General features: G+C 49.4%; 1 protein-coding gene across 6 annotated transcripts in view; it reads right to left on the reverse strand.

Annotated features, from left to right (window-relative positions):
* Positions 1–14,831, reverse strand: part of IGSF9B (immunoglobulin superfamily member 9B) — a 162,400-nt gene that overhangs the window by 58,154 nt on the left and 89,415 nt on the right. For 5 of the 6 annotated variants that reach the window (XM_075328954.1, XM_075328953.1, XM_075328952.1 and 2 more), the window contains one exon: positions 10,476–10,582. In XM_075328954.1, coding sequence (XP_075185069.1) covers positions 10,476–10,582 — 107 coding nt within the window. Of the gene's footprint in view, positions 1–10,475; positions 10,583–14,831 lie in introns of those variants that run through there. The other variant, XM_075328958.1, reaches the window with a different exon arrangement.

A 14,831-nucleotide genomic window follows, 5' to 3' on the forward strand; every position in this document is an offset into this window, starting at 1 on the left:
TATCCTATTTAGTTAGGATTAGCAAAGGTGAAACCCCACTATCATCCATCTGTGTATTGTTTTTTCCTATATCACCGTAGTCTTTGAATGGGTCTTGCTATACCTTTTGCGGTCTATTTCTGAGGCAGAGAGTTATTCAGCCTTCCTTCCTTTAGGATAGCTAGTTCTCCAGCTGGGTTCGCGGTGCATAGGATGTTAGTTCACCCCTCAGCTACTTCTAGTGTTGATGGTTAGTAAGGGGATGATGGCCAGATTAGTTATCAATGCTCTTGTCACCTTTTTGCCAATGATCTATTGTGATCTTCCATGGTTCCGGATCATAACATCTTTGCTTCTGACATTCATGCTGATCGCTTGGTTTGTGCTTTTCATCGGGCCCATCCTGAGAAACTCGGGGGCTCTGGTGAGGGTTCGGTGACCCCTCCTCAAGGATGGGGGGTACTGTTGTGAACACATTTGGACTGGGTTCCAGTTTTGTGCTCCCTCTGGTGGCCAATTCTGGTAGTGGCATTGGCTTGTTTGATAGAGGCCAGACAGCTGATGAGGATTGGAAGTCAAGTGGTTCTGACTGGCCTATATAACTTATAGTTTTTTTTAACTGTGTAGTGTTCTCTTGTTCCTGGCCGGTGCTCAATGTTTCCTCCTGTGTTCTAGAACATCCTGAAGCCAGCCTAACCTTCCATTTCTACATGGACTCATTTCAGATAAGTCTGGTCTTTGTACCTTGCTGGTTGCTTCCATTTACTGGTTGTTTGCTGTATAGGTACTAAGGCTTATTTTCTGATTTTTCTTGTGTTGAGTCTGAATGGCGTTGGATCATTACCTGCTGGGAATGTCTGTGTACTTTGCTTCATTTTCTGCAGTATATTTTGTTTGGTCATGCTTGGTACTGATTTCTGTCCCTCCTCTATATTAGTATTTTGCTTGGCTCACAGTAACACCAGAGTTCTGATATAGTGGGGGCAGAGTCCATGTGGACTCAGTATTTTTCCATGCATATTGGTATTTTCTAGGGTTTTGCACGGCTGCAGACAGTGCTCTTTCCTATCCTTTCCTATATAGATAGTTTTGGCCTCATCTTTGCTGAATCTGTTTTCTTCCTGTGTATTGTGTTTTCCTACATCACCATAATCTTTATATGTGGGGGGGCTATCTATAGCTTTGGGGGATTGCTCCGAGGCAGATTAGCTTTTCTTGTATTTCTCTCTGTAGGAATAATTAGTTCTCCAGATGTGTCGAGGCAAGCAGGTCATCGTAGGCACGTTCCACGGCTACTTCTAGTTGTGTGTCAGTGTGAGGTCTGCAGTTCGCTAAGATTCCAACCACTCTGGTGACACTCTGGGATTCCCAGTTTTTGTTCTTTTTTCTGATCCTCCTCGGTCACTGAATCACAAAACTCAACTAGCTCAAAGGAAGGTCGGTTTTATAGCTTCTCTAATCAGAAAAACTGTTTTCAGCTGTGCTAACATACTTGCACAAGGGTTTTCAAGGGATTTCTAAACATCCATTGGCCTTCTAACACAGTTAGCAAACACAATGTACCATTAGAACACTGGAGTGGTGGTTGTTGGAAATGGGCCTCTATACACCTATGTAGATATTGCATTAAAAACCAGACGTTTCCAGCGAGAATAGTCATTTACCATATTAACAATGTATAGAGGGGATTTCTGTGTAATTTAATATTAGCTTCATTGACAAAAAAATGTGCTTTTCTTTTAAAAATAAGGAAATATCCAAGTGACCCTAAACTTTCCAACCGTAGTGTACATGCCCCAGCACCTCCTGGGATGTGTACTCCCTGTATTTCCTGTAATTTATGCGCCCCAGTGTCTCCTGTGATGTGTATGCCCCCGCCTATACAGACCGAGACAATCCTGGAAAAGTAGTTGTGAGAAACAACATGATCAATATCTCCAAACGTGACAGCCGCATCAAAAGAAGTAGCTGCTTCTGCCACTACAGTAGGGGCGAGTTAATTAATTGTTTAACCAAATATAGCAGGGTAGTTTTCAAGTTGATAATTTTGTGCGGCCCCCCAAATGTTGGTAGAAAATTCCAAATGGCCCCCGGCAGTAAAAAGGTTCCCCATTGTGAAGATGTAATTTACCCTCTCACTGTATATGCTGTGATACTATGTCATGATATGCATATTTCCCTGGTTGTATTAGTTGTAATTCATGTATTTCCTTGGGGGAGCTACTGGTCTCAATGTGTCTCTCTCATACAATTGTAGTCTGGGCATCTAATGTGATTATGTAAATAGCCTGTCCTCTTCTTTCCAGAGTTGTGTATCTAATCTGTAATTGAATTGGCCAGTGAAGGAATAGTCATTGTTCTGCACAGCAGGGGATCCCTTCATCTACTGTGGCTGGCAGACATATCGGAGCCCTGTGATGGACCAAACCATTGATGATAGGATGTGTGACCCCCACCCCCTGAACATGGTGGGCTGGTCAAGGAGCACAGACAATGCATTTCCTTTTTTTGTAACTTCAGAGTGAGCTGAAACTTGGAGGAAGAAGGAGCTCCAGCCTGTGTGGCTGTGGACACGGACGGAGCTAGGCCTGTGTGGCGGCCCGTGGGATTGTGTGGAACTCTTTGGACTACTGTAAGGACGATTGCTTTGTAATCCGGTCCGAGGATTGTCGGGAAGGGCCCCCGAATCTGTTTTACGTGGACTTATCGTGTGCTGTTCCAGTGTTCTTGTGAATAAACCTGTTGGATCGTTCCTCGGCCTGTTGTCTCTCCTTGCTCTGCTGTACACCCCGTCACAAACTGGTGGCAGCGGTGGGATCAGAGCAGAAGGAATGGAGGACAATGGCTCAACATCAGGAACCAGCACTGCAGAGTACAAGACCTGGACTTTGGGGAGCCTGCAATCAAAGGCCCGTGAAGTAGGAGTTCGTTTCAAAGAACTCTCCAAGGAGCAGCTGATTGAGGCGCTAGAAGGAGTCTGCTCGCAAAATGACGTGGAGGAAGGATCCTCACAGCAAAGGGAGGAAAGACGGGAGCTGGAGGTAAATACCCAAAAAAGTCAATGGATTGTGTGGTACAAGGAAAAGATGGCACTGCTTGGAGATGAAGCCACCATAGAAGATAAGAGGGAGGCCATGCGTGGAGCTGAAGAGAAGGAGCGCAGGATGGAGGAGATGGCATTGCTGGATAAGCAGCTCGCTGTGGAAGCCGCGAGAGGTTCCAGACAGACTGTAACCCCAGCACCCATCATGAGGGAACTTCCCAGAGTGTCCCGCAAAGACTTCAAGCAGTTTAATGAGGCTGCTGGTGACATTGAGGGCTTCTTCCAGGACTTTGAGCATCAGTGTCGATTAATGGAAGTCCCAGAAAGGGAGCGCGTCCGGCATCTGGTTGGGCTCCTAGAGGGGGGAGCTGCTGAAGCCTATAGAGCTATGGACCCTCGGTGGAACTGTGAGTATGCGGAGATTAAACAGACTATTCTAAAACATTATGCTGTGACCCCAGACACTTACAGGACTCAGTTCCGTGCTTTAGCCTGTGATGGGGAAGTGTCTTTTAAGATATATGCTCATAGACTCAAACAAATATGTAATCGCTGGCTGGAGGCAGAGGAGGCCTTATCTTGGGAGACCTTCCTGCAGGTCATCCTAAAAGAACAATTCTTTGCCCAGTGCCCCGCTGAGATCCGGGAATGGGTGCGTGAGAGAAAACCAGCGACAGTGGAGGAAGCTGCTGCTCTAGCTGATGAGGCTCTCACCATCAAGCCTCAGTGGAGGGTTCTGTTGGAGGATGGAGAGACGCCTAACAGCTCCACAACACCGGATGCCCCCAGTTATTCTGTCCCCATTGTTCCCCGTTCCTCTAAGCCACCACATGTTGATACCCGTGTTAATGTGCCTCTAGTTGCTTCTACTGCACTTTCTGGAATACGCCGGGGAGAGGAAGTAACAGAGCGCAGGTGTTATGTTTGTAGGCATCCCGGGCATTTGCAGGCCTCATGCCCAGCCAGCCCATGGAGGAATCATCCTCAAACCCCTACAGCACCTTCAGGTGGGAGCCGGCCTCCAAGTTCCCCTACCCCTTACCCAAGAGGACGCCTTGGATGGAGGGAGACCCAGCTCAGATGCTATCAATGTGGACAGCCAGGGCATCGACAAGTCTCCTGCCCAGCTGTTCAAATGAGGACTGATCCTGCACCCAATCGGATTGTTAATTATTTACAGCCCAGTGCCATGGAGGAAGATGTGGCACCGTTATGTGAGGACTGGCCTAGTGACTCAGCCCCCCATGTTGCACCACCAGGAGTTTACGGGGTGCGACCCGCAGTTATGACGACTTCTGCTCATCGAGGTAAGCACTTGCAGGAGGTTGTGCTGGATGGACAGAGACTTGTTGGATTTTGTGACTCGGGTGCTTTCCTCACACTGGCTGATCCCCGAGTGGTTCGGCCTGAGGCAATCCATAGAGGACCTGGGATTGTTATTGAACTGGCTGGTGGACAATGGAGGACTATTCCCACAGCCACTGTGGATCTGGTTTTGGGGTCAAGCGATGTGTGGTTGGGGTGATGGGTGGTCTGCCTGCAGCTGTTCTCCTGGGCAATGATGTGGGAGAGCTACGATGCCAATTCGTGGCTGCATGAAGCCACATGTAAGTAACGCTCTGCCTGTGTGTACTTAACCAGTGACCTGTAGAGGTCCCTAGTACGTACACAAGTTGGGAGGGGGAGGGATTGTGAAGATGTAATTTACCCTCTCACTGTATATGCTGTGATACTATGTCATGATATGCATATTTCCCTGGTTGTATTAGTTGTAATTCATGTATTTCCTTGGGGGAGCTACTGATCTCAATGTGTCTCTCTCATACAATTGTAGTCTTGGCATCCAATGTGATTATGTAAATAGCCTGTCGTCTTCTATCCAGAGTTGTGTATCTAGTCTGTAATTGCATTGGCCAGTGAAGGAATAGTCATTGTTCTGCACAGCAGGGGATCCCTTCATCTACTGTGGCTGGCAGACATATCGGAGCCCTGTGATGGACCAAACCATTGATGATAGGATGTGTGACCCCCACCCCCTGAACATGGTGGGCTGGTCAAGGAGCACAGACAATGCATTTCCTTTTTTTGTAACTTCAGAGTGAGCTGAAACTTGAAGGGAGCAGGAGCTCCAGCCTGTGTGTCTGTGGACACGGACGGAGCTAGGCCTGTGTGGCGGCCCGTGGGATTGTGTGGAACTCTTTGGACTACTGTAAGGACGATTGCTTTGTAATCCGGTCCGAGGATTGTCGGGAAGGGCCCCGAATCTGTTTTACGTGGACTTATCGTGTGCTGTTCCAGTGTTCTTGTGAATAAACCTGTTGGATCGTCCCTCGGCCTGTTGTCTCTCCTTGCTCTGCTGTACACCCCGTCACACCCATCCCTGCTCTTTATAATATATAATAAACACGTGAAATAGATCCCTCTGTGTGTAATGACTCTATATAATATATAACATATAGAACTAGATCCCTCTGTGTGTAATGACTATATAATATATAATAAACACGTGAAATAGATCAGTCTGTGTGTAATGACTCCATAATATATAATAAACATGTGAAATAGATCAGTCTGTGTGTAATGACTCCATAATATATAATAAACATGTGAAATAGATCAGTCTGTGTGTAATGACTCCATAATATATAATAAACATGTGAAATAGATCAGTCTGTGTGTAATGACTATATAATATATAGGAATAAATCCCTCTGTAATGACGGAGTTTCAATTTTTGTACTGAATTACTGAAATTAACTTTGAGGACATTCTAATTTATTGAGATGCACTTGTAGGTTTGTTATTGGGCTTTTACGTGACACCAACACTAAGTACAAGTATTTGTGACGTGTAAAGGAAAGGATTCCTGGTTTTCTGAATGTTCAAAAAAATAGAAATCTGTCAAGTGTTACGAGCATTTATACTCATTCCCCCAGAGTCAACAGTTGTAGGACCACCTTTCTGTCTTTTGGGGTCTGTGTCTCCAGCTTTGCACATCTAGACATTTTTACTCTTCTTTGCACAAGAGCTCTCGCTCAGTGAGATCAGATGGAGAAGTTTGTGTTCAGTGATTATCCCATCTTGTTACAGATTCTCGGTGGATTTGGGTCTGGACTATGACTGGGCCGCTCACACACAGGAATATGTTCTGATCTAATGAACTTTTGTGCGGTTATGTTCTAACGCTGGCCAGTGCAAGTGTCAAGATGTGCTTTGACGGCGAAGTTAGAGCGCGATGCACTCCTGTCCCACAGATGAAGACAGCAGTGGCAGCCCTAGCCCCTCTTGTATATATATATGCCCCCAGCCCCCCCCCTGTGATTTATATGCCCCAGCCTCCCCAGTGATATATTTGCCCCCAGTGTCTCCAGTGATTTACAGTCAAAAATTTCTGTTATTGTGAAGAGTTAAGCAAGATGAACAGATCACTAAAATGGCATAAAATTAAACATGACCCATTACTTTTATATTCAGGCAAAGATTATAATATTATATAATCTTTAAAATTACAAAAAAATAAAAAAAGGGCTGGTGCAAAAGTTTAGGCACCCTTGGAGATTTGTGTGCTCACATAATTTTGACCAAAGTTTCAGACCTTAATTATCCTGTTAGGGTTTTGGCTTATTCACGATCATTAGAAAAGGCCAGGTGAAGGAAATTTCACAGCCTTATAAAAACCCAGCCTCTTAACCTTGTGCCAAAAAACAACAGCCATGGGTTCTTTTAAGTAGCTGCCTAGCAGTCTGAAAATGATGAAGGCCCACAAACCAGTAAAAGGCTATAAGACGATAGCAAAGCGTTTTCAAGCTGCTCTTTCCTCAGTTCGAAATGTAATTAAGAAATAGCAGTTACCAGGAACAGATAAGGTCTGGAAGACCAAGCAAAATGTCCGTGAGAGCTGCTCATAGGATTGCTAGAGGCAAATCAGAACCCCCTGCGTGACTGCAAAAGAACTTCAGGAAGATTTATCAGACTCTGGAGTTGTGGTACATTGTTCTACTGCTCAGACATACCTGCACAAATATGGCCTTCATGGAAGAGTCATGAAATGCATTTTGGAAAAAAGTCCTGTGCACCAATGAGGTTAAAATTGAACTCTTTGGCCACAATGATCAAAAGGTATGTGTGGCGAAAAATAGGTCACAGAATTTCAGGAAAAAAACATATCGCCATCCATTAAGCATGGGGGTGGATCAATCATGCTTTGGTGTTGTGTTGCAGCCAATGGCACGGAGAACATTTTAAGGGTAGAGGGAAGAATGGATTCAATGAAAGTTCAACTTGATGCAAATATAACACCATCTGTAAAAAAGCTGACGTTGCAAAGAGGAGAAAAGTGGAGAAAAGATGGCTTCTAGAAATGGATAATGATCCTCAAAACACGTCAAAATCCACAATAGATTACTTCAAAAGGCGCAAGTTGAAGGTTTTACAATGGCCCTCACAGTCCCCTGATCTAAACATCTTTGAAAATCTGTGGCTAGACTTCAAAAGAGCCGTGAATGCAAGACGAGCCAGGGATCTCACCGGGCTGGACGACGAGCCAGGGATCTCACCGGGCTGGACGACGAGCCAGGGATCTCACCGGGCTGGACGACGAGCCAGGGATCTCACCGGGCTGGACGACGAGCCAGGGATCTCACCGGGCTGGACGACGAGCCAGGGATCTCACCGGGCTGGACGACGAGCCAGGGATCTCACCGGGCTGGACGACGAGCCAGGGATCTCACCGGGCTGGACGACGAGCCAGGGATCTCACCGGGCTGGACGACGAGCCAGGGATCTCACCGGGCTGGACGACGAGCCAGGGATCTCACAGAACTGGAAGACTTCTCCACAAAGAATGGATAAAAACAAGAATTGAAAGACCCTTGGCTGCTACAAAAAGCGTTTACAAGCTGTAATAACTTGTTAAAGGAAATGCTACTAGGTATTAACCATGCAGGGTGCCCAAACTTTTGCAGTGGCCCATTTTCTTTTTTTGTTCATTTAAAAATGTAAAAGATGAAAATATATTTTTTGGGACTAAAATACAAATGAAATGTGTCATCTTTACGTTTATTCTTTTTAGAGATCATTTCATCTTCAACTTGTTTAACTGTTCACAATAAAAGTAATTTGACCTGGGGTGTCCAGATTTTTGCATGCCAGCATCTCCTGTGAAGTATATATGCAAACACCCAGCATTTCCTGTAATGTATCTATGTAACCAGCATCTCCTGTAATGTATATATGCAACCAGCCTCTCTCCTGTGATGTATATATGCCCCAGCCTCTCTCCTGTGATGTATATATGCAACCAGCCTCTCTCCTGTGATGTATATATGCAACCAGCCTCTCTCCTGTGATGTATATATGCAACCAGCCTCTCTCCTGTGATGTATATATGCCCCAGCCTCTCTCCTGTGATGTATATATGCAACCAGCCTCTCTCCTGTGATGTATATATGCCCCAGCCTCTCTCCTGTGATGTATATATGCCCCAGCCTCTCTCCTGTGATGTATATATGCCCCAGCCTCTCCTGTGATGTATATATGCCCCAGCCACTCTCCTGTGATATTTATGCATCCAGCCTCTTCTGTGATGTATATGCCCCTGCGTCTCTAGTGATGCATATGCACCAGTTTCTCCTGTGAAATATATGTCCACAAGCTACCCTGTGATGTATATGCCCCAGCGCCTCCTGTGATTTATATGCCCCAAGCCTCCTCTGCAATATATATACACCCAGTGTCTCATATGAAAAAGGATGGTGAACCTACACCCTGGTCTCACATCTTCTGCAGTCTCGAACAGGTTTTCCTTCAGGATTGCCCTATATTTAGCTCCATGGTTCCCTCACCTCTGACCAGCTTTTTTTGCCCCTGATGAAGAAAAGCTTCCCCACAGCTGGATACAGCCACCACCATGTGTGATTGTGGGGATGGCGTTACCAGGGTTATGTGCAAGGTTGGTTTTCCACAACAAATAGTTTTGAATTTAGTCCCAAAAGTTCGACTTTGGTTTCTTCTGACCAGGTCACCTTCTTTCAAATGCTCACGGTGTCCTCATATGACACGTGGAAGAAGGTGCCCTGGTCAGATGAAATCAAAGTCGAACTTTTGGGACTAAATTCAAAACTATTTGTTGCAGAAAACTAACATTGCACATCACACTGGTAACACCATCCCCACAGTCACACATAGTGGTGGCCACATCCAGCTGTGGGAGGCTTTACTTCAGCAGGGCCAGGGAAGCTGCTCAGAGGTGATGGGAAGATGAATGGAGCTAAATACAGAACAATCCTGGAGGAAAACCTATGTGGAGCCGCAGAAAATGTGATATCGGGGCGTAGGTTCACCTTCCAGCAGGACAACAACCCTAAATATCCTGCAGATCTACAATGGAGGGTACAGATCAGAGCATATTCCTGTGTGTAAGCGGCCGAGTCACAGTCCAGGCCCAAATCCATCGAGATCACAGAAGAAGGGGAAAATGTCACCTCTAGATGTGCAAAGCTGGAGAGACAGACCCCTAAAAGACAAAGAAAGGTGGTGCTACAAAGTACTGACTCTGGGGGCTGAATACAAAATGCAAGACCGAGAAAGGTGATCCTACAAAGGACTCCAGGGGTTGAATACAAATGCAAGACCGAGAAAGGTGACCCTACAAAGGACTCCAGGGGTTGAATACAAATGCAAGACCGAGAAAGGTGATCCTACAAAAGGACTCCAGGGGTTGAATACAAAATGCAAGACCGAGAAAGGTGATCCTACAAAGTGCTGACTCCGGTGGCTGAATACTTATGAACACCACAATCTACATCGACTGTACCGCGCCATCTTGCAGGTCGCACTGACTCTACCGCGCCATCTTGCAGGTCGCACTGACTCTACCGCGCCATCTTGCAGGTTGCACTGACTCTACCGCGCCATCTTGCAGGTCGCACTGACTCTACCGCGCCATCTTGCAGGTCGCACTGACTCTACCGCGCCATCTTGCAGGTCGCACTGACTCTACCGCGCCATCTTGCAGGTCGCACTGACTCTACCGCGCCATCTTGCAGGTCGCACTGACTCTACCGCGCCATCTTGCAGGTCGCACTGACTCTACCGCGCCATCTTGCTTGGATATTACTATAATGTCCAAAGAAGTTTGGCATAGGGGCATGATAACCATTATTTGGCAGTGGCATAGTGTATTCTTGAGTATTAGCATTATGATAAGTAATGCAGGTCGCACTGACTCTACAGCGCCATCTTGCAGGTCGCACTGACACTACAGCTCGGAGGCACCGCTGACATGCAATGTTCGGACATTTTCCAGTCCGGCAGCAGATTCTATTAACCATTTGTGCTCTGGTGCTGAGAAATATCAGGAATAGAAGAGAAAACAAATTTCTTGGATGGGAACCGTTCACAATGGGATCAGGGGTGATCGGGGGAGGGGGGGGAGAAATCGGGGGATGCTTACCGGAGTGCTTCTGGGATTTACATCGGCCCTTGGTGGACTTTTTGGGCTTAAGAACACGATCATCTCTCACAACTTCTGACCTCTCAGGTACAGCAGCTAACCCAAGCCTGCGGAGGAGAAGATGGAGGTTAGGAGAATGGCAATGGATGCAACAGCTGTTTTCCCCAGCCATCTGCCAGGTACTGAAATATAGAGCATGCTGGGAGGTCACCAAACCTTTGGCAGCTCCAATGCCCCCATTATACTGTCAGCGGGAGCCGCCAAGGCAACACCAAGGAGGAGGCAGTACGAGGGCAAAGCCTATAGGAGGCGCTATCTGCAGAACAACAATGCAGCACCGAGGAGGGGGCAGTACGAGGGCACAGCCTGCAGGAGGCGCCATCTGCAGAATGACTATGCAGCACAGAGGAGGGGGCAGTACGAGGGCACAGCCTGCAGGAGGCGCCATCTGCAGAATGACAATGCAGCACAGAGGAGGGGGCAGTACGAGGGCACAACCTGCAGGAGGCACCATCTGCAGAATGACTATGCAGCACAGAGGAGGGGGCAGTACGAGGGCACAACCTGCAGGAGGCACCATCTGCAGAATAACAATGCAGCACCGAGGAGGGGGCAGTACGAGGGCACAGACTGCAGGAGGCACCATCTGCAGAATGACTATGCAGCACAGAGGAGGGGACAGTACGAGGGCACAGCCTGCAGGAGGCGCCATCTGCAGAATGACAATGCAGCACCGAGGAGGGAGCAGTACGAGGGCACAGCCTATAGGAGGCACCATCTGCAGAATGACTATGCAGCACAGAGGAGGGGGCAGTACGAGGGCACAGCCTGCAGGAGGCGCCATCTGCAGAATGACAATGCAGCACCGAGGAGGGGGCAGTACGAGGGCACAGACTGCAGGAGGCACCATCTGCAGAATAACAATGCAGCACCGAGGAGGGGGCACAACCTGCAGGAGGCGCCATCTGCAGAATGACTATGCAGCACAGAGGAGGGGACAGTACGAGGGCACAGCCTGCAGGAGGCGCCATCTGCAGAATGACAATGCAGCACCGAGGAGGGAGCAGTACGAGGGCACAGCCTATAGGAGGCACCATCTGCAGAATGACTATGCAGCACAGAGGAGGGGGCAGTACGAGGGCACAGCCTGCAGGAGGCGCCATCTGCAGAATAACAATGCAGCACCGAGGAGGGGGCAGTACGAGGGCACAGCCTGCAGGAGGCGCCATCTGCAGAATGACTATGCAGCACAGAGGAGGGGACAGTACGAGGGCACAGCCTGCAGGAGGCGCCATCTGCAGAATGACAATGCAGCACCGAGGAGGGAGCAGTACGAGGGCACAGCCTATAGGAGGCACCATCTGCAGAATGACTATGCAGCACAGAGGAGGGGGCAGTACGAGGGCACAGACTGCAGGAGGCGCCATCTGCAGAATGACAATGCAGCACCGAGGAGGGGGCAGTACGAGGGCACAGCCTGCAGGAGGCGCCATCTGCAGAATGACTATGCAGCACAGAGGAGGGGGCAGTACGAGGGCACAGCCTGCAGGAGGCGCCATCTGCAGAATGACAATGCAGCACAGAGGAGGGGGCAGTACGAGGGCACAACCTGCAGGAGGCACCATCTGCAGAATGACTATGCAGCACAGAGGAGGGGGCAGTACGAGGGCACAACCTGCAGGAGGCACCATCTGCAGAATAACAATGCAGCACCGAGGAGGGGGCACAACCTGCAGGAGTCGCCATCTGCAGAATGACTATGCAGCACAGAGGAGGGGACAGTACGAGGGCACAGCCTGCAGGAGGCGCCATCTGCAGAATGACAATGCAGCACCGAGGAGGGAGCAGTACGAGGGCACAGCCTATAGGAGGCACCATCTGCAGAATGACTATGCAGCACAGAGGAGGGGGCAGTACGAGGGCACAGCCTGCAGGAGGCGCCATCTGCAGAATGACAATGCAGCACCGAGGAGGGGGCAGTACGAGGGCACAGACTGCAGGAGGCACCATCTGCAGAATAACAATGCAGCACCGAGGAGGGGGCACAACCTGCAGGAGGCGCCATCTGCAGAATGACTATGCAGCACAGAGGAGGGGACAGTACGAGGGCACAGCCTGCAGGAGGCGCCATCTGCAGAATGACAATGCAGCACCGAGGAGGGAGCAGTACGAGGGCACAGCCTATAGGAGGCACCATCTGCAGAATGACTATGCAGCACAGAGGAGGGGGCAGTACGAGGGCACAGCCTGCAGGAGGCGCCATCTGCAGAATAACAATGCAGCACCGAGGAGGGGGCAGTACGAGGGCACAGCCTGCAGGAGGCGCCATCTGCAGAATGACTATGCAGCACAGAGGAGGGGACAGTACGAGGGCACAGCCTGCAGGAGGCGCCATCTGCAGAATGACAATGCAGCACCGAGGAGGGAGCAGTACGAGGGCACAGCCTATAGGAGGCACCATCTGCAGAATGACTATGCAGCACAGAGGAGGGGGCAGTACGAGGGCACAGACTGCAGGAGGCGCCATCTGCAGAATGACAATGCAGCACCGAGGAGGGGGCAGTACGAGGGCACAGCCTGCAGGAGGCGCCATCTGCAGAATGACTATGCAGCACAGAGGAGGGGGCAGTACGAGGGCACAGCCTGCAGGAGGCGCCATCTGCAGAATGACAATGCAGCACAGAGGAGGGGGCAGTACGAGGGCACAACCTGCAGGAGGCACCATCTGCAGAATGACTATGCAGCACAGAGGAGGGGGCAGTACGAGGGCACAACCTGCAGGAGGCACCATCTGCAGAATAACAATGCAGCACCGAGGAGGGGGCACAACCTGCAGGAGTCGCCATCTGCAGAATGACTATGCAGCACAGAGGAGGGGACAGTACGAGGGCACAGCCTGCAGGAGGCGCCATCTGCAGAATGACAATGCAGCACCGAGGAGGGAGCAGTACGAGGGCACAGCCTATAGGAGGCACCATCTGCAGAATGACTATGCAGCACAGAGGAGGGGGCAGTACGAGGGCACAGCCTGCAGGAGGCGCCATCTGCAGAATGACAATGCAGCACCGAGGAGGGGGCAGTACGAGGGCACAGACTGCAGGAGGCACCATCTGCAGAATAACAATGCAGCACCGAGGAGGGGGCACAACCTGCAGGAGGCGCCATCTGCAGAATGACTATGCAGCACAGAGGAGGGGACAGTACGAGGGCACAGCCTGCAGGAGGCGCCATCTGCAGATATGTCCGTGGAGGAGCTTTTTCTCTGGACGGGGCGCATACCAGCAGGTAGTGATCTCAGCTCCGCTCAGAGGTGTATGTATCTATGGACATTGCATGGATGATCCAGTATCTGACATTTTTGTTTCCGGTGGTCACGGAGCCATGACTACAGAGCCATGACCCAAGTCTACAGACTCCTGCACGGTGACCACAGGAGACACCATCACATTGTCTACTTGGTGCAGCAGTAAGATTTACGTGGGCTCCATGGAGGCGGCACTCGGCTAATCGCCTGCAGCAATGGTGGATTGCTCAGTCCACTTTAACGGAGCGTGTCCCGTGCTCTGCCCGCGCGTCATAGTGAAATGGATGGATGAACATCGCCAAGACCATGTCTCCAGTCACCATGCTGGTCTATGCCCGCTGAAGCTCAGGATCAAGGCTGGACGCTGCAACGTTCAGGCGATAGCCAGAAAACTCCCTGCAGCATTCTAGGTGGAAGGTGGCTGGAATCCGAGGGAGAATGTATGGAATAATAAAAGCTGGTGCAGGTGGAGCAAGACACGTGTGGACACCAGCAGGTGCAGCCTCCTGGGACGGAGGCGCGGAGGACAGGATAGCATCGGAGCTCAGGCCACGCTCCAATGAGACACCATTTACCAGGGCCGACCGGTCAGCCCACGTCCCACTCTCAAAGAAATCTCAGAACATGAAGAAACAATGCAAAACATGCCCTTTAACACTAAAATATAATAAAGGAAATGATGACCATCAGAGCCATGAAGATCCTAATGGAAAACAGACAGAGGACACCGGAGGAAAAAAAAAAGACAACTGAAGACTCATTACTGAAGGACAAGACAGGAGTGATAACACAGAGCCATGAGGGAGGAGGCAGCCATCTACTAAACTGCATGAGGGTGTCACCATGACAGGGAAGGAGGAAGACGGGGGAGGAGGTTTCTACAGTCACAGCATTAGATCAAAGCTTTATCATGCATTAGAGTTGCACTGGTCTCCTTTAAAGGGGAACCTGGAGTACAGAAAGAAGCCTTTAGTGGACAGTACTGTCCAAATACCAAATCTGTGGATATCACAATGAGCTTGCTGTCTATCGAGGGTGCAGCCTATTAAATC

The sequence above is a fragment of the Anomaloglossus baeobatrachus genome, chromosome 11 (assembly GCF_048569485.1).
Source record: "Anomaloglossus baeobatrachus isolate aAnoBae1 chromosome 11, aAnoBae1.hap1, whole genome shotgun sequence".
Classification (NCBI taxonomy): Eukaryota; Metazoa; Chordata; class Amphibia; order Anura; family Aromobatidae; genus Anomaloglossus; species Anomaloglossus baeobatrachus.